Source organism: Carcharodon carcharias, chromosome 13, assembly GCF_017639515.1.
Source record: "Carcharodon carcharias isolate sCarCar2 chromosome 13, sCarCar2.pri, whole genome shotgun sequence".
NCBI classification, from domain to species: Eukaryota; Metazoa; Chordata; class Chondrichthyes; order Lamniformes; family Lamnidae; genus Carcharodon; species Carcharodon carcharias.
The window spans coordinates 76,736,646-76,758,036 of NC_054479.1; the positions used below are offsets into that span (position 1 = coordinate 76,736,646).

Sequence of the window (21,391 nt, forward strand, 5' to 3'; positions counted from 1 at the left end):
CAGCCAGATGTTGTGGTCCATGTAGGGACCAATGACGTGGATAGGAAGGAGGAGGAGGTCCTGCAAAGCGAGTTTAGGGAGTTAGGTGCTAAGTTGAAGGACAGGACCTCCAGGGTTACAATCTCAGGAGTGCTACCCATGCCACATGCTAGTGAGGCTAGAAATAGGAAGATAATACGTGGCTAAGGAGATGGTGCAGGAGGGAGGGCTTCATGGTTTCTTGACAATTGGGCTCTGTTCCAGGGAAGGTGGGACCTGTTCCGACGGGACAGTTTGCACCTGAACTGGAGGGGGACTAATTTCCTTGCGGGTAGGTTTGCTAGTGCTGCTCTGGGGTGTTTAAGCTAGATTTGCAGGGGGAGGGAAACCAGAGTGTTAGAGCAGGTAGTGAGCTGGAGGAGGATAAAGGTCAAGCGAGGAATGCATGTATAGGCAGAAATCAAGGGTCCGTAAGTGATAGAAATGTTCTCAGGTGTATCTATTTCAATGCAAGGAGTATTGTCGGAAAGGCAGATGAGCTTAGGACGAGGATTGGCACGTGGGATTATTGCTATTAGTGAGACTTGGTTGCAGGTGCGGCAGGACTGGCAGCTCAATGTTCCGGGGTTCCGTTGTTTCAGACGTGATAGAGGGGGAGGGATGAAAGGGGGAGGAGTGGCATTACTAGTCAGGGAAAATATCACAGCTGTGCATAAGCAGGACAGCCCAGAGGGCTCGTCTACAGAGGCCATATGGGTGGAGCTGAGGAATGGGAAAGGTGTGACCACACTAACAGGGTTGTATTATAGACCACCCAATAGTCAGAGAGAATTGGAGGAGCAAATCTGTAGAGAGATAGCAGACCGATGTAAGAAACAGAAATAAAAACAAAAATACTGCGGATGCTGGAAATCCAAAACAAAAACAGAATTACCTGGAAAAACTCAGCAGGTCTGGCAGCATCGGCGGAGAAGAAAAGAGTTGACGTTTCGAGTCCTCATGACTCGAAACGTCAACTCTTTTCTTCTCCGCTGATGCTGCCAGACCTGCTGAGTTTTTCCAGGTAATTCTGTTTTTGTTTTGTAAGAAACAGAAAGTTGTGATAGTAAGAGATTTTAACTTTCCACATATTGACTGGGATTCCCATACTGTAAAAGGGCTGGATGGCTTGGAGTTTTGTGTTCAGGAGTCAAATGTGTTCAGGAAAGTTTTCTAAATCAATATTTAGAGGTACCAATGAGAGAGGATGCAGTACTTGATCTCCTATTAGGGAACCAGACAGGTCAGGTGACAGAAGTATGTGTAGGCGAACATTTTGGGTCCAGTGACCACAATGTAATTAGTTTTAAGCTAATTATGGATAAGGATGGGTCTGGTCCTTGAGTTGAGATTCTAACTTGGAGAAAGACAAATTTTGTGTAAATGAGAAAGGAACTAGGAAGAGTGGATTGGCATAAGTTGTTTTCTGGCAAGGATGTGTTCAGTAAGTGGAAGGCATTCAAAGGTGAAATTTTGAGAGTGCAGAGTTTGCATGTTCCTGTCAGGATTAAAGGCAAAGTTAACAGGCGTAGGGAACCTTGGTTTTCAAGGGATATTGGTGATCTGGTTAAGAAGAAGAGAGAGGTGTATAGCAGGTATAGGCAACAAGAAGCAAATGAGGTACTTGTAGCGTATAGAAAATGTAAGAAAATACTAAAAAACGGAAATCAGGAAAGCAAAAAGAAGACGAGGTTGCTTTGGCAGATAATGTGAAGGTAAAACTGAAGGGTTTCTTCAAGTATATTAAGTGTAAAAGGATAGTAAGGGACACAATTGGTCCCCTTGAAGATCAGAGTGGTCGTCTATGTGTGGAGCCTCACGAGATGGGGGAGATCTTAAACAGTTTTTTTGCATCAGTATTTACTCAGGAAACTGGCTTAGTGTATAAGGAAGGAAGGGAAACAAGCAGTAGTTTTATGGAACATATAGAGATTAAAGAGGAGGAGGTGCTTGCTGCCTTACAGCAAATAAAGATAGATAAATCCCCCGGGCCTGACATGATATTCCCTCGGACCTTGAGGGAGACTAGTGTAGAAATTGCAGGGGCCCTGGCAGAAATATTTAAAATGTCCTTAGCCACGGGTGAGGTGCCGGAGGATTGGAGGGTAGCTCATGTTGTTCCGTTGTTTAAAAAAGGCTCCAAAAGTAAACCAGGTAATTACAGGCCAGTGAGCCTGACGTCAGTAGTAGGTAAATTATTGGAAGGTGTTCTGAGAGATCGGATATATAATTATTTGGGCAGCCAAGGGTTGATGAAGGATAGTCAGCATGGCTTTGTGCGTGGTAGGTCGTGTTTAACGAACTTTGTAGAGTTTTTCGAGGAGGTTACCAAGAAAGTAGATGAAGGAAAGGCTGTGGATGTTGTCTGCATGGACTTTAGTAAGGCCTTTGACAAGGTCCCACATGGGAGGTTAGTTCAGAAGGTTCAGACACTTGGTATCCATGGAGAGGTTGTAAACTGGATTCAAAATTGGCTGTGTGGGAGAAGACAGAGAGTGGTAGTGGATGATTGCTTCTCAGACTGGAGGTCTGTGACTAGTGGTGTGCCTCAGGGATCTGTGCTGGGACCATTGTTGTTTGTTGTCTATATCAATGATTTGGATGATAATGTGGTGAATTGGATCAGCAAGTTTGCTGATGACACTAAGATTGGAGGCGTTGTGGACAGTGAGGAAGGCTTTCAAAGCTTGCAGAGAGATCTGGACCAACTGGAAGAATGGGCCAGAAAATGGCAGCTGGAATTTAATGCGGAAAAGTGTGAGGTGTTACATTTTGGAAGGTCAAACCAAGATAGGACATACACAGTAAATGGTAGGGCACTGAAGAGTGCGGAGGAACAAAGGGATCTGGGAGTTCAGATACATAGTTCCCTGAAAGTGGCGCCACAGGTAGACAAGGTTGTAAAGAAAGCTTTTGGCATACTGGCCTTCATAAATCAAAGTATTGAGTATAGGAGTTGGGATGTTTTGGGGAGGTTGTATAAGACATTGGTGAGGCCAACGTTGGAGTATTGTGTGCAGTTCTGATTGCCTAACTACAGGAAGGATATCAGTCAGATTGAGAGAGTGCAGAGAAGATTTACTAGGATGTTGCCGGGTCTTAAGGAGTTGAGTTACAGGGAAAGATTAAACAGGTTAGCACTTTATTCCTTGGAGCGTAGAAGAATGAGGGGAGATATGATAGAAGTTTACAAAATTATGAGGGGTATAGACAGAGTAAGTGCAAGTAGGCTCTTTCCACTTAGATTAGGAGAAATAAACACGAGAGGACATGGCTTTAGGGTGAAAGGGGAAAGGCTTAGGGGGAACATTAGGGGGAACTTTTTCCCTCAGAGAGTGGTGAGTGTGTGGAACGAGCTCACTCTTAAGTTTTAAGAATAAATTGGATAGATACATGGATGGGAGAGATCTGGAGAGTTATGGACTAGGTGCAGGTCAATGGGACTAGCCGAATAATATTCCGGCACAGACTAGAAGGGCTGAATAGCCTGTTTTCTGTGCTGTAGTGTTCTATGGTTCTATGGACACAGGTTCAAATCCCACCATGGTAGTATTTAAGTTCAACTAATTAATTGAAAGCTAGTCTCAGTAATAGTAATTGTCATCAATTGTTGTAAAAACCCACCTGGCTCGAAAATGTCCTTTAGGGAAAGAAATCTGCCACCCTTACCTGGTCTGGCCTATGTGACCCCAGACCCACAGCAATGCAGTTGACTCTTAACTGTCTCTAAAATGGCCTAGCAAGGCACTCAGTTCAAGGGCAATTAGAGCTGGGCAACAAATGTGGGGAGGAGGTTTGTTGAGCAAGTGGGTGTGGGTGGCTGACTGGGGGTTTTAAGATTGCTGGGTTTGTCCTGAAGAAAGTGAAGTCCCACCGTTTTACAGACATGAACTGCTTCAGCACCTGAGGAGCTGTGAATGGTGCTGAACATCCCCCCTTCTGAACTTATGATGGAAGGAAGTCCATTGATGAAGCAGCTGAAGTTGGTTGGGCCTAGGACACTACCCTGAGGAACTCCTACAGTGATGTATTGGGACTGAGTTGATTGACATCCAACAACCACAACCATCTTCCTTTGTGCTAGGTATGACCCCAAGCAGCGGAGAGTTTTCCCTGTGATTCCCATTGACCCCAGTTTTACTAGGGCTCCTTGATGCCACATTCAGTCAAATGCGGCTTTGATGTCAAGGGCAATCACTCTCACCTCATCTCTGGAGTTCAGTTCTTTTGTCCATGTTTGAACCAAGGCTGTAATGAGGTCAGGAGCTGAGTGATCCTGGCAGAACCAAAACTAAGCATCAGTGAGCAGGTTATTGCTGAGTAAGTGTCGCTTGATGGCACTGCTGATGACCCCTTCCATCACTTTGCTAATGATTGAGAGTAGACTGATGGGGCGTAATTAGCTATGCTGAATTTGTCTTGCTTTTTGTGTACAGGGCATACCTGGGCAATTTTCCATCCACTTATAACCTTATCATCCACTTATAATCTTTGGTTGAAGATGGCTTTATCTTTTGTACTGATATGCTAGGCTCCCCAATCATTGAGGACAGAGAAATTTGTGAAGCTGCCTTCTCCAGTTTTTTGTTTAATTGGCTACCACCATTCGTGACTGGATGTAGCAGGAGTGCAGAACTTAGATCTGATCTGTTGGTTGTGGAACGTTTAGCTCTGTCTATCACATGTTGCTGTCTGGCATGCATGAAATCCTGTATTGTAGCTTCATCTCATTTTTATTTATGCCTGGTGCTCCTTTGCACTCTTAATGAACCATCGTTGATCCCTGGCTTAATGGTAATGTAGCGGCGTCATGTAGGGTAAAGGTAGAGTGGAGGATATGCTGGGTCATGAGGTTACAGATTATGGTTGAATGCAATTCTGCTGCTGATGGCCCACAGCGCGTTCACGGATGCCCAGTCTTGAGTTGTTAGATCTGTTCAAAACTATCCCATTTAGCGTGGCAGTATTGCCATATAACATGATGGAGAGTTTCCTCAATGTGAAGACAGGACTTCATCTCCACAAGGACTGTGCAGTGGTCACTCCTGCAAATCCTTTCATGTATCTAAGACAGATACGAGGTCAAGCAGGTTTTTCCGTCTTATTGGTTCCCTCACCACCTGCCACAGACCCAGTCTAGTAGCTATGTCCTTTAGAACTTGGGCAGCTCAGTCTGTGGTGATGTAACCGAGCCACTCTTGGTGATGGACACTGAAATCCCCCCATCCAGAGTACGTTCTGTGCCCTTGCCACCCTCAGTGTTTCCTCCAAGTGATGTTCAACATGGAGGAGCACTGATTGATCAGCTGAGGAAGGAACGATAGATAGCAATTAGTAGGAGGCTTCCTTACTCATGTTTACCTTGATGCTATGAGACTTAATAGGGTCCAGAGTCAATGTTGAGGACTCCCAGGGCGACTCCCTCCTGACTGTATACCACTGTGCTGCCACCTCTGGTGTACTTTGGGTTGACTGGGTTGGGTGCGCCGTTGTTGTTTGAGCTACCTAGGTCAATGTCAGGTGATCCATCCGGTTTCATTCCTGGGTTTCTCCAAACTCTAGTCTCCTGGTTACACCGAACTATAAATGGCTCCCAGAGCTTCTCTGAGCCCCTAACTACTGGTATTGGATCAGTAACCTTTTGCCACCCTCTCAGTCCCCTAGGAAATCTCTGAGCCCTAACTGTCTGGAACTTGCTAACAGCTGTCAGGACTTCTCTGTGAGCTGAAAATCACAAGGTCCAAACTGCATCCAACCCATCTCAATGACAGTGTCATCTTTCAGTGTTCACAATGCTTTTAAACTAATTTAGCTCTAACTCTGAAAGCGAAACATTTCTCTGGACTACACTTCTTTGCAAGGAATGTACACATCACGTCTCAACTAAGTCCAAATGCTGTTTTATGTCTCCATCTCTTCTATGGGAAACCTCCTGAGCTGCCATTTTCTTTGGGGTGTTCTGGGAATCTCTAAAGCCCAGCTATTTGGTCACCCTATAATAACTAAACACTACCTCTCAAATGTTAACATGATCTAGATATTCATCACATGATGTACAGTGGCAGCAGTGTGTACCATTTACAAGATGCACTGCAGCAACTCACTAAGGCTGTCTTGACAGCACTTTCCAAACCCACATCCTCTACCACCTGGAAGGACAAGGGCAGCAGATGCATGGGAACACCACCACCTGGAAGTTCCCTTCCAAATCAGGCAGCAGCCTGACTTAGAAATATAAGTTCCCTCACTGTCACTGGGTCAAAATCCTAGAACTCCCTTTCTACACCACATGGACTGCAGCAGTTCAAGAAGGCAGCTCACCACCACCTTCTCAAGGGCATTTAGAGATGGGCAATAGATGCTGGCCTACTTAGTGACGTCCACACCCAATGCAAGAATAAATAAAAAATGTAGGAAAAGATGGAAGAGATGTTCTAAGATGCGGGAGCTAAGTATTTGGGGGCTGCTTTCAGTCAGAAATGAATGGGTAGATGATGATGGATCCCCCTGCAGTATTTTTCAGATGATGTACATAGTGACTGACTGTAGAGCAGGTACTGAACCTTTATTCAAGATTATGTATTTTATGCCTTGGCTGATGTGTTACATTTACAGTGACTTACTCCCATCATCCTGTTTCTTCATAATCTGCTTATTTTGAAGATGCTGCAAACTGAAATCATTTTTCAATCCTCATTTCCTTTGTTGAGGTGGTGCATATATGCGAGGCTGGCAGGGAGAGTAAGGTGTGTGCGGGGGAGGGACGGGGTGGGGGTGTGCAGGGCGTGGGCATGTGGTCTGCAACACAGGGTGGCACTGTGCTTGGGGTGGCGTGTGTGTGTACCTGGTCAATGGAGGTTGTGGGTTGTATTTGTATTGGGTGCCAGTTGGGTTAGAGTTGGGGTGTGTTGGAAGCTGCTTTGTATGCACCAGACATGATGAAGTTAGCTGTCTGCCACAGAGCTGGATCCAAAGAGAATCTATTTGTCAGTGCACTTTGTTGGTGTCCTAAAGCTTCGCTGAGATGCCTAATTATAATATGAGTAACTTAACATTCAAAGTTTTCAGATTGGTTGCACAAACCCTTGCAATCTTTGTTCCAGGTCAATTTCACCTACCAGTTTCTGAGAAAAAAGTTTTATATATTCAGCCAGTTCATGTATGATGAACACATCAAGTCTCGCCTCATCAAAGACATTCGATCCTTTAAGGAGACAAAGGACCAAAATGATCAAAAGGTATCAGTGGAGCTGCTAAAGTATTGAAGTTCAGTTTATTTTGTGTTCAATGTCCTTTAATCAGTGCTTTGAATGGGAGTGCAATGTGCATTGTGTCTCAACAATACAGTCCCAGGTGATCAGGTTGGGGATCCAAATGGAAAGTGCACCAACATGTTTCATTTGTACTTTCTGACCCTTTACAAGCAAGTTCTCTCCTGTGGGAGGGGGAATAGGTGGGAAGGGGAGAAATGTAGAGCAAAAAAATTGCACAACAGTGTGACCACAGGATGCCAATTTGCAATGTCGATAAGAAAATGGAATTGTGGCATACGATCCCTGAAATCAGTTTAAAAAAAACCTGAAAAATGCCATATAGTTACAAAGTGACTCATTTACTACATTAATATAAAAGCAAAATACTGCGGATGCTGGAAATCTGAAACAAAAACAAAAATAGCTGGAAAAACTCTGCAGGGCTGACAGCATCTGCGGAGAGGAGCACAGTTAACTTTTCGAGTCCGAAACGTTAGCTGTGTTCCTCTCCGCAGATGCTGTCAGACCTGCTGAGTTTTTCAGCTATTTTTGTTTTCGTTCACTACATTGTTGACTTTGCTTTTTGATGATTGTCATAGTCTGGTCAGATGATTTCAAGTGATTGGTGGAAGGATTAGAGGGGAGATGACAATTTTTTTCATCCAGAGGGTGGTGTCTTTTAGAACTCGCTGTCTGAAGTGGGTGGCAGAGGGAGAAATTCCCATCACAAATAAAAAAAAATTGGTAACCTTCAGGGCTATGGACCAAGAGTTAGAGTGTGGGATTAACTTGGATAAGTATTTTTCAGTTGGCAACGACGTGATGAGCTGAATGGCTTCCTTCTGTCCCACAAATCTTTGTTTCAATGAACCAACTTACTCTTGTTTACAGTATCCTTTTGACCGTGCAGACAAGTTTAATCGAGGCATCAGAAAACTTGGGCTAACTCCAGAGGGACAAAGTTACCTTGATCAGTTCAGGCAACTTATTAGCCAGATAGGTAAGTGAACTAAGGCAATCTTCCAATGCACGTAAACAAATACGATTTCAGGGTTCATCTTTTGTTTCTGGATACAAATTGTAATTTTCTGATATTTCTAAAGGATGCTTATTCCATTTTGCTGATGGGAGGATAGACTTGGGTCTGTACCTTTCTCAAGAAAGTTGGAAGTTTTGGGCCTGGTGAAAGGGATGGCAGTTGTCTGTAAGCAATCTGTGGAAATGGAGATCATGCTGAATTTGAAAACTAAAAGTGTTAAGTGGAACAGATGTCAGGGGTTGGGATGGAAAGTGATATTCTTACCATAATCTCATTTGAAGTTAGCTATTTAAGGGGTAGCAGGGCTATCTAAATGACCCCCATGGCGTGGCTAACTCTGCCCTTTTGTGAGCCCCAGGTCCATTTGGCCGGGCTGGTAGTACCTCAAAGGGTCCCATGCTCAAGGTTATGAGTGATAGCCAGCGGTCAATCTGGCGGATTCTACAGTGGTGAAGGTGGAGGAGCTACTGCCTTGCAAGACAACAGCTAGCTAGCGCCAGGTGGCGGGCCCTCTGGGTAAAGGATTTCTGTTCCTTTTGAACTTGAGAAGAAGGCAATGGGAAACCACCCCATGCTCCCCTTTTCCATAGTCAAATGTGGTCAGTATAAATAATTCTTACCAATACCTTGGCACCACTTGTGTCAGCACTGAACTAGTTATGAACATCCATGAACTGTACATGGGCCTGGTATCATCATGCTACTGCGCAACCCTTAAAAAGCTCTAAGAACGAGCAAAAGAAAAGAAAAGCTGACACCAAAAGAATTGCTTGGGTGGAGAGAAGCATGATAAAGGAGCCGTAGTGGCTCAAAAGAAGACAAATGGAGTTTTTCAGACATGTTGTTTGAGCAGAAGGACTGGAGTGCCTAACCTTAACCAGAACTCCAACAACCTGGTTATTTAAATTTTAGAAAACCATGGTCATCTATGTCATCCAACATGGCACTTAAACCATGATGGTCCTGGTCTGGTGTGTGCACCTCAGTACTAAATCTGCTGGTGCATTTACCCACAGTGATCAGGGAGAGAAGAACAGATTCTGAACTTCTCCTTGGTCTTTCAGCTCCCCACCATTTCATTTGGGGCCACCACAATGCTAATTGATCACCCTCCTCCATCTCCTCCTGTCAGGCACCTATTCCTCTTAGAACCCCACTGCGTTTTCATCTCTCGCTACTGCATCCTTCCATACGGTCTTAGGCCTTTCCTGTACTCTGCCTTCCTGGCAGTTCCATCTCTATCACTCACCCCACCACATTTTCTCTCCCTCCCTGCAACAGATGACCTTAACATTTCAAACTCTTCTTGGCTACTTTCATCAGTGCTTCCACAATATTCACCGACTCCCAGATGTGCTGCTCCCTGATTTTGTCCTTTCTCGACCTTCCGTACATCCATCTCAGCATCTGCATCTCATTAGTATCCAATCGCTGTTCCTCTCTTCTCGATGTTGCCAAGTTTCTGCACTATATAAGTCTTGCAGATGTCTTGCAGATTCTTCTTTTAGTTTCAGTAGTACTTTTCTATCACATAACGCTCCACTGTACTACTTCCAATTACTCCAACCAGAGTTAATTCATTGCTTAACTTCCATTCCTGTAACTCCACTTCCTACCACCACTGATCCCAGGAACTTGAAACTATTAACTTTCTCCAAACCTTCACCCATAATCGGTAACCTTCACTCTGATTCTCTTCCCTGGGCTCAAACTGGACAGTCTATAAATTGGGTCTTTGGTTTACTGATCTTAACACCCCTGTCTTCCAGAGCTTTTCCTCAGACCTCCAGGTACTCGGTTATGTTCTCATTCCCATCACATAACTCAATGTCAATGCAACCATCATTGACCATGGCATTTCCCATCTCACTTGCGCAGTTAGAACATCCAGGATAATCAGAAAGAGGAAGGGTCTCTATGCTGATCCTTGGTGTAATCCAACTTTGGCTTCGAAACTCTCACTCTCCCTAATGCTGCTTCTTACACTTGTCTGGCATTCCTTGTCCATGTCCTGTAATAGACATATGTACTTATCAGGGTCCCCATGAATTCTGCCACATCTGCAGACTTTCCCCCTAGGCACCCAATCATAAGCCTTCTCTAGATTGATGAAGACAATTTTTGTGTTACATTGGCCTTCCCTATATTTCTCCATCACTTGTCCCAAATGAAAATGGTATTGGTGATGTTTCTTCTGGGCATGAATCTGAACTGACCTTCATGGATTTCCACTCTTTTTCTCAGTCTCTGGTCCATGACACTCTCCCATATCATGAAGGTATGTGGTAGAAATTTAGCTCCTCAGTAGATTTTGTGATCCTGAATGTGCCTCTTTCCTTGGAAAATTTGTGCCAGAATTTTTTGCCCCATGCCCTTGAGATTCCCTTTCTTGCTATAATGCAATTACGTAGCCTGTTCAAGACTCCATATCCACCTAGACAAAGTTATGATCACCGTGGAGACCAACAAACCAAAAGAACCAAATTTTCCAAATGATCCCAACGAGAAAACCAATGGACAAAATTTAACTTTTTATAATTTCAACGACTGAACCAAAATCAAAATAAATAAATCGAAATGCAGAGTACTGCAGATGTTAGAAATATGAAATAACAGAAAATGCTGGAAATACTTAAGTTATAACAGCATCTGTGGCGAGAAACAAAAGGTAATGTTTCAGGATGTGAACTGGGAAAAGTTTGAAATGTTGTAGGTTTTGAGCAACGATGGGATCCAAGGGAATGCAACAAGTGGGATACAAAATTGGCTCTGTGACAGAAAATAAAGGGTACTTGCTGATGCATGTTTTTATGACTGGAAGGCTGTTTCCAGTAGGGTTCCGCAGGCCCCATGCTTTCTGTGGTACGTTTTAATGATTTGGATGTAAATGTGGGGGAAATGATCAAGAAGTTTGCTGATGACACAAAAATTAGATGCGTGGTAGATAGAGAGGAGGATTGCTATAGACTGCAGGAAGATATCAATTGACTGGTCAGGTGGACAAAAAAGTGGCAAATGGAATTCAATCCAGAGAAGTTTGTGGTGATGAATTTGGGGAGCTCAAACAAGGCAAAGGATTACACAATAAATGGGAGGAAATTGAGTGTGTAGAGGAGTGAATGTCCACAGGTCCCTGGAGGTCGCAAAACAGGTTAGTAAGGTGGTTAAGAAGGCATATGGGATTCTTGCCTTTGTTAGCCAAGGGATAGAATATAAGAGCAAGGAGGTTATGCTGGAATTACATAAAACATGGGTTAGGCCACAACTTGAGTACTGTGTGCAGACGGATGTAATTTCATTAGAGACGGTACAGAGGAGATTTACATTGATGTTGCTAAGTCTGGAAAATCACAGCTATGAGGAAAGATTGGATAGACTGGGATAGTCTGTTGCCAGAAATGGAAATAGAGAAGTCAAGGAATGGAGGAATCAGAGATGGACCATGTGAAACTGAGAGAAGGGTGGAAATTGGAAGCAAATTTGAAGGTTTCCAATTCAGGGTGAGGGCAGGACACTGCACCGATATAGTCATCAATGCACTGGAAAAAGAATTGAGGGAGGAGGGCCCCCAAGCAGGAATGGAATAAGAAATGTTCAACATATCCTACAAAAGGCAGACATAGCTCGGTCTCTTCCCTTCCTTGGTCTCTAATTCTCCATTTCTGGCATTATAAGCCCACTGACTCCTGTACTCATCAACTGTCCCTCGATTCAAGGATGACGCCTACTCAGTGTTGCAAGTTTCTTCCCTGGGCCTTCCTGTACTGAACAAGCTGATTCTCAACCCACAGATCTTTGGACACATGGGGCAGGACGTTCAACAAGGTTGTGGGATCAGGATTTGCTTTTCTCTCTTTCTCTGCCACTGCTGTGCCTCTTCGTCAAAGCATTTGGGCTCAAAGCCTGATGCAGCTTGATGGACAAGTTGTCGCTATTTTGAACATTTGGAAGCAGTTCCTCCCAGTTATTCATGTCAATGCTGCCATGCTTCATGAAGAGCTCAGAGTGACTTGGCAGCATTTTCTTTGTCTTCCCCGAAATACTGGCCACTTGAAAGTTGAGAAAACAGGACCTGGTTTGGGCGATACTTTTCAGCCATCCAGATGCAGTGCCCAGTCCATTATGGTTGGTTTTGCAAGAGTTTTGCCTGAATGTTTGTGGAGCTGGCTTCAAGAAGGACATTTGTTTGATGTTTCCCCCTTAGAATCTACAGGATATGGCAAAGGCATTGCTGATGGAATGTCTCTAGTGCTCTGTGTCGCTGATATACAGTGCAGGTCTCACTGCAGTACCAGAGTGTAGTGATGACAACTGCTCTGCATTATGACCTTTGTTGACTTGCAGAGGTCTTTGCTGTCAAATACTTTTTGCTGTAGCTTGAAGAAGGCTGAGCTGATGCAACTAATCTAGTGTTGGACCTCCTCATTAATAGTGGCCTTTTGAGGGATGTGGCTGCCAAGGTACAGGAAGTGCTCAACATATTCCAGAGTGTCTCCTTCAACAGAAATGGGAGGTGGAATATTTGACTGACCAGGTCTGGGTTTATGAGTTTTGTTTTGGAAACATTCAAGGACAGGCGTAGTCTCTTGTATACACAATTGAAGAGATCAAGAGTGGCTTGCAAATCTTGTGCAGAGTGGGCAGCAACAGTCATCTGCAAACTGTAGATCATGTATGTCTATGATGGTCGGTTAGTTTTGGCATGGAGGTGACTGGAGTTAGAGTTTCCGTCAAGGCAGTACTTAATACACCAGAGGGCAGCTGATCACTGCCACTGTCAGGTAGATTATAAATAGCATGGTGTATGGGGCTATCACAGCCTTGCTTGACACTGGTACAGATTTTGAAGGTGTCTGTTTCAGCTTTCCCATTCAAGATAGTTGCAGTCTTATCCTCATGGAGCAGTTGCAGGATTGTGATCAAGCTTCTTGGATATCCAAATCTCTGGTACACAGACCACAGAGCCTCACGATTTACTGGGTCAAATGCTTTGATCAGGTTGATTAATACAATGAAGATTCCTGGTGGTGTTCTCGACATTTTTCTTGGGTTTGTCTGGCAACAAAGGCCACTGTCAGAGGTTTCTGTAGAAGGTTTGAAGTTGCACTGTCTGTCTAAGAGGATTTCTTCAGCCACATGAAGTAGACGATTCAGGAGAATATGTGTCAGGATTTTCCCTGTTATGGACCAGGCCAGACCAGGTAAGGATGGCAGATTTCCTTCCCTGAAGGACATTAGTGAACCAGGTGGGTTTTTACAACAATTGATAGTTTAATGGTCCCAGGTTTTTCTGTTGAATTTGAATTTCACCAGTTGCCTTGGGATTTGAACCCCTGTCCCCAGAACATTAGCTTGGGTCTCTGAATTACTAGTCCAGTGATATTGCCACTATGCCACCACCTCCTTCAGGAATGTGATGATTATAACTATTTATAAGTCGGGGGAGTTATTTTTCCTCCCAAATCTGTAGCGTGAGAGCATTGAGTCTTGATTGTGAGCAAAAGCCCTTCAGTTGGAATAGCATCTCTGCCGCAGACTTTGCTGTTTTTCATCTGTTTGTTTGCTTGATACAGCTCTCCCGTTGCTGGTTCATCCATGGATTTTAGCACATGCCACTGGGGGAATAGCCTGGAGAGTAGCAGCTGCCACTGTGGATTCATATTTGAGGAGTTGTTGAGAATGTTCTTTCCCTAGTTGAGAGATGGCATTGTCATCATCATCCTGTGAGCAATGGGGATTTTGCCTCTTTGACTTTGATCTATATATGGCCCTGGTAGTTGCAAAAAAAAACTTTGCATGTTGTTATGAGCAATATATGGTTTTAAGATTAATTTATATATACATTTCTGTGTTAAAAAAGGTAAAAAATGGTTTCAGTTTCACTTAGGTTTTGGTTGTGAACCTTGGTGCCTGGAAGTCGGGCTGATGTTAGAGATGGGTTAAAAGGGGTTGAAAGTTCAATGATTCTGGAAACAAAACACAAGTAGAAAAGCTTTGCTGTTGCCTCGCGGCAGTGACCTAGTGACAGACACACAAAAGACAGTAGTTGAGAAAGTGGGGTGGGGGGGGTGGGGGTGGAGGAGGTTCAGAGTTTGTGTTGGAGAGAGAAGACAGGGATTGTAAGCTCTCAGAAGAAAAACTACAAGGCTATTGGGACAATAGTTAACTGAATTATCAGTTATCAGTACTGGGACTCAGTAAATCGATCAGTTCAGTGGAGGTGCTGCTGGAAGACTGGGTTTAGGGAACTCATTTGTTTGCTCTGCAGGTGAAGTCACAGTGAGTTTAGAGTGCTGTTCGTGAGCGAGTTCCAGGATTTTGAGCCAGTGACAGTGAAGGAATAGTGATATATTTCCAAGTCAGGGTGGTGAGTGGTTTGGAGAGGAACTTACAGGTGGTGGTGTCCCTATGTATCTGCTGCCCTTGTCCTTCTAGATGGTAGTGGTCATGGGGTTGGAAGATGCTATCTAAGGAGCCTTGGTGAGTTTCTGCAGTGCATCTTGTAGATGGTACACAATGCTGCCACTGTGCATTGGTGGTAGAGGGAGTGAATGTTTGTGGATGGAGTGCCAATCAAGTGGGCTGCTTTGTCCTGGATGATGTCAAGTTTCATCGAGGCAAGTGTAGAGTATTCCATCACACTCCTGACTTGTGCCTTGTAGATGGTGGACAGGCTTTAGGGAGTCAGGCTTTCATCCTTCTCCTTTGCCCTCCTCCCCTGCTCCTCCCAGAACCACAGTAAGGTTCTTTTTGCCCTCACCTTCCACCCCTCCAGTATGGTTGCTGATCCTCCAACATTGTCTTGGAGTCTCCAGGAATTGAAAATCAATCTCCAGGAGACAGTTGTGTGTGATCCTGGAGAAAAATCAACAGGACATTAAAAACAATTGTGTTTGAACATTTCCCTTACCAGATATAAAAATAGCTGAAAAAAAATCTTTTTGTCAAAGCTTTTCATCTTCCACTCATCAGAACAATTGGCAATTAACTATCAGTCACCATCAGCTGGTTCATTCTCCATGGCAACGCCTCTCCCAATCAGAGTCCGCTTGCCAACCAATCAGCACACTCTTGTTATACAGTATAAATTGTTGTTTCCCCTGACATTGGCATTTTCTTGTGAATTGTCCTGATGAGTGCAAAGTGAAAAGCTTTGACAAACAGGTATTTTTTGAGCAATACTCAAGTTCTGTTCTACCATACAACTAAATAAACAAATATTGAAAATGGGAAATGAAGGCTGTTTGGCCGACAGTCAAGCATTATCCAGTTGGGTAATGAGTCCTTTAGCTTTCCAATAGGAAGGTAGTGCGTCACTAGGATGGATGTGTTGGCCGACTAATGGCTGGAGCGTGGGGGCAAGTCATGAGAAGAAACCTTCGGGAATGCATTTAATCACAGATGACAACCCTACCCACCAGCCTCTGTATTCAGTAGATCATTTTCCATCATTCCTATCATCTCCAGAGAGATGCCCCAACAAATACATTTTCCCTTCCCTTCCCCTTTCAGAAATCTAAAGGGAGCATTCTCTCTGTGATACCCTGGTTCACTCCTCATCACCCCCAACAGATCATTCATTCCATAGCACCTTTCCATGCAAATGCAGGGGATGTAATACCTGCACTTTTATCTCCTCTCTCCTCACAATCCAAGGCCCCAAACACTCCTTCCAGGTGAAGCAGCGATTTACATATAGTTCTTTCAATCCAGTCTATTGTATTCACTACTCACAATTTGATGGTGTCTACAAGAGGAAGACCAAATGCAAATTGGGTGACTGCTTTACATAACACCTCCATTCAGTCCATGAGCATGATCCCGAGTTTCAGGTGGTCTGTCATTTTAATTCTCCACTTTGCTCTCACACTGACATTTCTGTTCTCTGCCTACTGCATAGCTCCAGTGAAAGTCAACATAAGCTTAAGGAGCTTTGATCAGGCACTTTACAGTCTTCAGAGACTAACAATGAGTTAATCAATTTCAGTCTATTATCTCAGTGCCCATTTTGTTTCCTTTTCTTTGCACATTTCAGTTTTGCTTTCAGACAGTAGCGCACCTTTTGTTTTTTTTGCCCCATCTCCATCCCCTTTGGCCCTGAAAGACGAGCTCTATGTCATTCCATCTCTCCTGTCTTCCACCTTATCACAGACCTCCCTTTTGTCCTTGTCCTACCCATCCGTTGCTCAAAACTATAACTTTCCTAATTTTTCCCAGTTCTGATGGAAGTTCACAGACTTGAAGCATTACCTTTTGTTTCTCTCCAAGAGATGTTGCCATTACCTGCTAAGTATTTCCAACATTTTCTCTCTTTATTTCAACACAAATTAAACATGAATTAGCAGGCAAATTGCCCTCAGTGTAAATTATAAATTACATATTAAATAGAAGGTCCAACATAGATTCAGCATACATATCCCTAATTTCAACTACAAACTCCTTCAAAACTCAGAACTTACTCAGATAGAATTCCAGCTCCTTTTCTTTTAGCTACTGATTCTCATCTGACAGCAGTTCCCAACCAACTCAAGTTTCACAGTCTCCACTTTCACCAAAATGGCGCACTTCTGCAGAACCTCTTCTGCTCTCTTCACGACAGTCTTGATGACATGGATCCGCCGCATTCACCTTTATCTGAACTCTCAGTAGCATCCCTGTGCAATGTATGGTTAGTGCAGTGACAGCCCTGTGCCATGTATGGTTACTGCAGTAACATCCCTGTGCCGTGTATGGTTAGTGCAGTAACAGCCCTGTGCTGTTTGTGGTTAGTGCAGTAACAGCCCTGTGCCGTTTGTGGTTAGTGCAGTAACAGCCCTGTGCCGTGTAAGGTTAGTGCAGTAACAGCCCTGTGCCATGTAAGGTTAGTGCAGTAACAGCCCTGTGCCATGTAAGGTTAGTGCAGTAACAGCCCTGTGCCGTGTATGGTTAGTGCAGTAACAGCCCTGTGCCGTGTATGGTTAGTGCAGTAACAGCCCTGTGCCGTGTATGGTTAGTGCAGTAACAGCCCTGTGCCGTGTGTGGTTAGTGCAGCAACAACCCTGTGCCGTGTGTGGTTAGTGCAGCAACAACCCTGTGCCATGTGTGGTTAGTGTAGTAACAGCCCTGTGCCGTGTAAGGTTAGTATTGGTCAGTCAGTTCCTTTAAAATAACTGAAGCAGCAGCAATAACCTTATTTCCCTTTATTCCTACTCCCAGATCCAGCCTTCATGTTCACTTTAACAGCCTGCACTGCACCACTGGGTGGTCTAAGCTTGGATGGCTCTGTGTCTTTCATCTGCTTTCAACCAGTTTAAGTTTCCCTCAAAATCTAAAGGTTCAGTTTCCCTTTCAGTTGAGGTTTGACTGAAAAAATAGAAACTTTGAAACCAGAGACAGTGCACCCAGTAGAACATTTGACAACTCATCTGTTCAGACAGCAACTCGCAAGTGCGCTCCCACTGGTCCCACAATCCACGAACTCCAGGCCCAGCTGGTATCTCCTTGTCGCTCCTTGATTTTCGGTTACCTCTTCTGTCTTTGTTCTTGGATTTTCTTCACTCATAAGCCAGTAAAAGTATTGGCCCCGCTCCTGTTTGATATCCTCTTTCACTAAGGTTAGACCACCTGTATCCTTGATTGTATGCGCATTTTTCACACAAAATAATCCAATATGGAATTCAGGAGAAACTCCTTTACCCAGAGAGTGGTGAGAATGTGGAACTCCCAACTGTGAAGGTCATTGAGGTAAATATTATAGATGCATGTACAGGATAGCTGGGTAAATACATGAGGGAGAAAGGAATAGAAGAATATGTTTGATAGAGTGAATTGAAGTAGAGACTTATGTGGAACATAAATACCAGCATGATGTGATTGGATCAAATGACTTTTATCTATGCTGTACATTCTACTCTGTATATTCTGTGTGCTCTGCAGAGGATTGATTTGCTTAATGGACACAGTTCATGTGTGGAAAAGTAAACTGGTTGTTTAGTTATACCAAAGTGTGTGTGTGTGTTGTGATGAGAATGTAAATTATGGAATATTGTGCCCTTGTTACAAGGAGGGCATATGATGTTTGTATGATGGTGACTGTATTGTTTTCCTACTTAATGGTTTTTCATTTAGGAAACGCAATGGGCTATGTTCGGATGATTCGATCTGGTGGACTACATTGCTGTAGTAATGCAATAAGGTATTGTTTAATTACAAAAGTATATACGCCTGTTCAAAACTGGCATAGCCAACATTGAGCTCACGTTGACTCAATTCTGCTTCAGATTTGTTCCTGACTTGGAAGATATTGTGAACTTTGAGGAGCTTGTGAAAGAAGAGGGACTTTCAGAGGAAACTCAAACAGCTGCCAGGTAACGTTAGCAGAGATTGGCTGCAGTTGAAGTCACATCTTAACCCTAGAGAGGTATTGTCAAACCAAGAAATATCCAGTGTGAAACAAGTTAATCAACATGACACCTTTTCTTTCTTGTTTCTCAATCATCTCAGCTGGAATATTTTGTTTAATTCAGGGCACCAACTTTAAGAAGGATATGGAAGGTTCAGAGACGGTACAGAGAGATTTACTGGAACAGTTCCAGGGATGAGAGGTTACAGTTACATGGATAGACTAGAGAAGCTGGGATTGTTTCTCCTGACAGCAGAGAAGGCTAAGAGGAAATTTGATAAGAGGTGTTTAAAATCATGGAGGGTTTGGATAGAGTAAATAGAAAAACCATTTCCAATGGCAGAGGGGTCACCAACCAGAGAACATCATTAAAGGTGATTAACAAGAAGTGACATGAAGTAAAATTTTATAACTGGACAAAAAAAAAATCAGAACCACTTCCCTACCAGCTTTGCTTCTTAGTTTGTACTAGCCTTGCTCCTTCCTCATGGCACTGAGAAACACTGTTGCCAACCATTTAATAATCAAATAGATGTTGATGTTTGCAGTGAGATTTTATTTTAGCTTTCTGTTTTTTTAATGTTAGACAGCTGGATGCTGTTCTTACTGACCTCACTAGAAACTCTGCCGAGGGGACTGAATACTTCAAGATGCTAGTGGATGTATTTTCTCCTGAATTCCGTAACTCTAAAAATATGCACCTACGTAACTTCTACATCATTGTGCCACCGCTGGTAAGTATACCAGTCTGTTTTGCATTGCCCATTCATTTTCCGATATAATAGTTGATGTCCCTGACGTGAGGAATCATGACTGAGAGTAGATTTCTAGTGAAACAGGATGAGAAGGCTGGGTTCAACAAAAATACATTTCATTAAAAAACAAACACTGAGCCAGAAAGATCCTTTGCTGGTTTACCGGGGAAGCTAAGGATAGGATTAGATTAAAAAAGAGGTTCATAATGTTCCAAAGATTAGTAGTAAGCTTAAGATTGGAATGCTGTAGAAATGGTCAAAGGATGATCAAAAAGTTGATAATAGAGAAAAAAAAATAACGTGAGTAAACTAACCAGGAATATAAAAACTGATTGTGAGGGCTTTACAATATATAAAAAGGAAGAGAGTAGCTAAAGTAAACATTGGTCCCTTAGAGGCAGAGACATGAGATATTATCATGGGGAATGTGGAAATGACAAAGAATTGTCATTTGTGTCTGTCTTCACAGTAGAAGACAGAAATTGCGTATCAGAAATAGAGGGTAACTGAGGAACTAATAAAAATGAGGAAATGAAGTAATTAATATTAATAGAAAACAAGCATTGGAGAAACTTAAGGGACTAAAATCCAACAAATCCCCAGAACCTGTATTCTTATGGCCAGATGGTCTAGATCCTAGGGCTCTAAAAGAGACAGTGGATGCACTGGTTATGATTTTCTAAACTTTGCCAGATTCCAGAATAGTCCCAGCAGATTGGAAGTCAGCAAATGTTCACTATTATTCAAGAAAGGAGGAAGAGAGACTTGAGGCCAGTTAGCCTGACATCAATTGTTGGGAAAGTACTGGAATTTATTGTTACGGAAGTCTTAACAATGTGAAACTTGTAAATGTTGATGTTCTGAAGGACTTGGGTGAACAAGGAACAAAGGAAGTTAGCAACAAACAATTAGGAAGTCAGATGGCCTTTTGCAAGGGGCTTTACAATACAGGAATAAGGAAATTTTGCTACAGTTGTACAGGGTTTTGGTGAGGCCACACCTAAAGCACTGTGTACAGTTTTGGTCTCTATCTAAGGAAGGATATACTTACCTTGGAGGAAGTATAGCGAAGATTCATTGGATAGGTTCCAGGGATGAGAAGGGTGTCCAATGGTAAGAGGCTGAGTAAGTTAGATCTTTCTGGAGTTTAGAAGAATGAGAGGTAATCTCATTTAAACGTTCAAGATTCTGGAGGGGTTTGACAGGCTAGACACTGAGATGTCATTTCCTCTGGCTGTAGAATATAGAAAACGGAGGCACAGTCTCAGGGCAAAGGGCAGATCTTTTAGGACTGAGATGAGATATTTTCTTTAAAGGGTTGTAACTCTCTGAAATTCTCTACCCCAGAAGGTTGTGGATATATTCTATCTTTGAATATATTTAAGGCTGAGACACAGACACATTTGGTTTTTCAGGAAATCAAGTGAAATGGAGTGGGTGGGAAAATGGAATGAATGCAGAAGATCCTTTTATTGGCCTTTATTGCAAAAGGATTTGAGTACAGGAGTAAAGATATCTTTCTGCAATTTATAGAGCCTTGGTGAGATCACACCAGGAGTATTGTGTAAAGTTTTGGTCTCCTTACCTAAGGAAGGATATATTTGTCACAAAGGGAGCGCAACGAAGGTTCATCAGACTAATCCCGGTGATGGCAGGATTGACTTATTTCATTTTATTTTTTCATTGGATGCGAGATTCGCTGGTTAGGCCAGCATTTGTTACCCGTCCCTTACTGCCCTTGAGAAGGTGGTGGTGAACTGCCTTCTTGAACTGTAGCAGCCCATGTAGTGTAGGTACAGTGTAGTGTAGTGCTGCTAGGGAGGGAGTTCTAGGATTTTAACCCAGCAATAATGAAGGAAGTAAGCAGGTTATTGCAAAGCAAGTGCTGCTTGATAGAACTGTTGATGACTCCTTTCATCACTTTACTAATGATCAAGAGTGGACT

The 21,391-nt window shown here is 43.2% G+C and overlaps 1 protein-coding gene across 2 annotated transcripts in view; it reads left to right on the forward strand.

The window, feature by feature from the left end:
* The window catches only part of washc4 (WASH complex subunit 4), a 136,466-nt gene that overhangs the window by 97,102 nt on the left and 17,973 nt on the right, over positions 1-21,391 (forward strand). For both annotated transcript variants that reach the window (XM_041203248.1, XM_041203249.1), the window contains exons 25-29: positions 7,122-7,256; positions 8,163-8,271; positions 18,418-18,484; positions 18,570-18,656; positions 19,278-19,425. In XM_041203248.1, the coding sequence (XP_041059182.1) occupies positions 7,122-7,256; positions 8,163-8,271; positions 18,418-18,484; positions 18,570-18,656; positions 19,278-19,425 (546 nt within the window). The remainder of the gene's footprint in view (positions 1-7,121; positions 7,257-8,162; positions 8,272-18,417; positions 18,485-18,569; positions 18,657-19,277; positions 19,426-21,391) is intronic.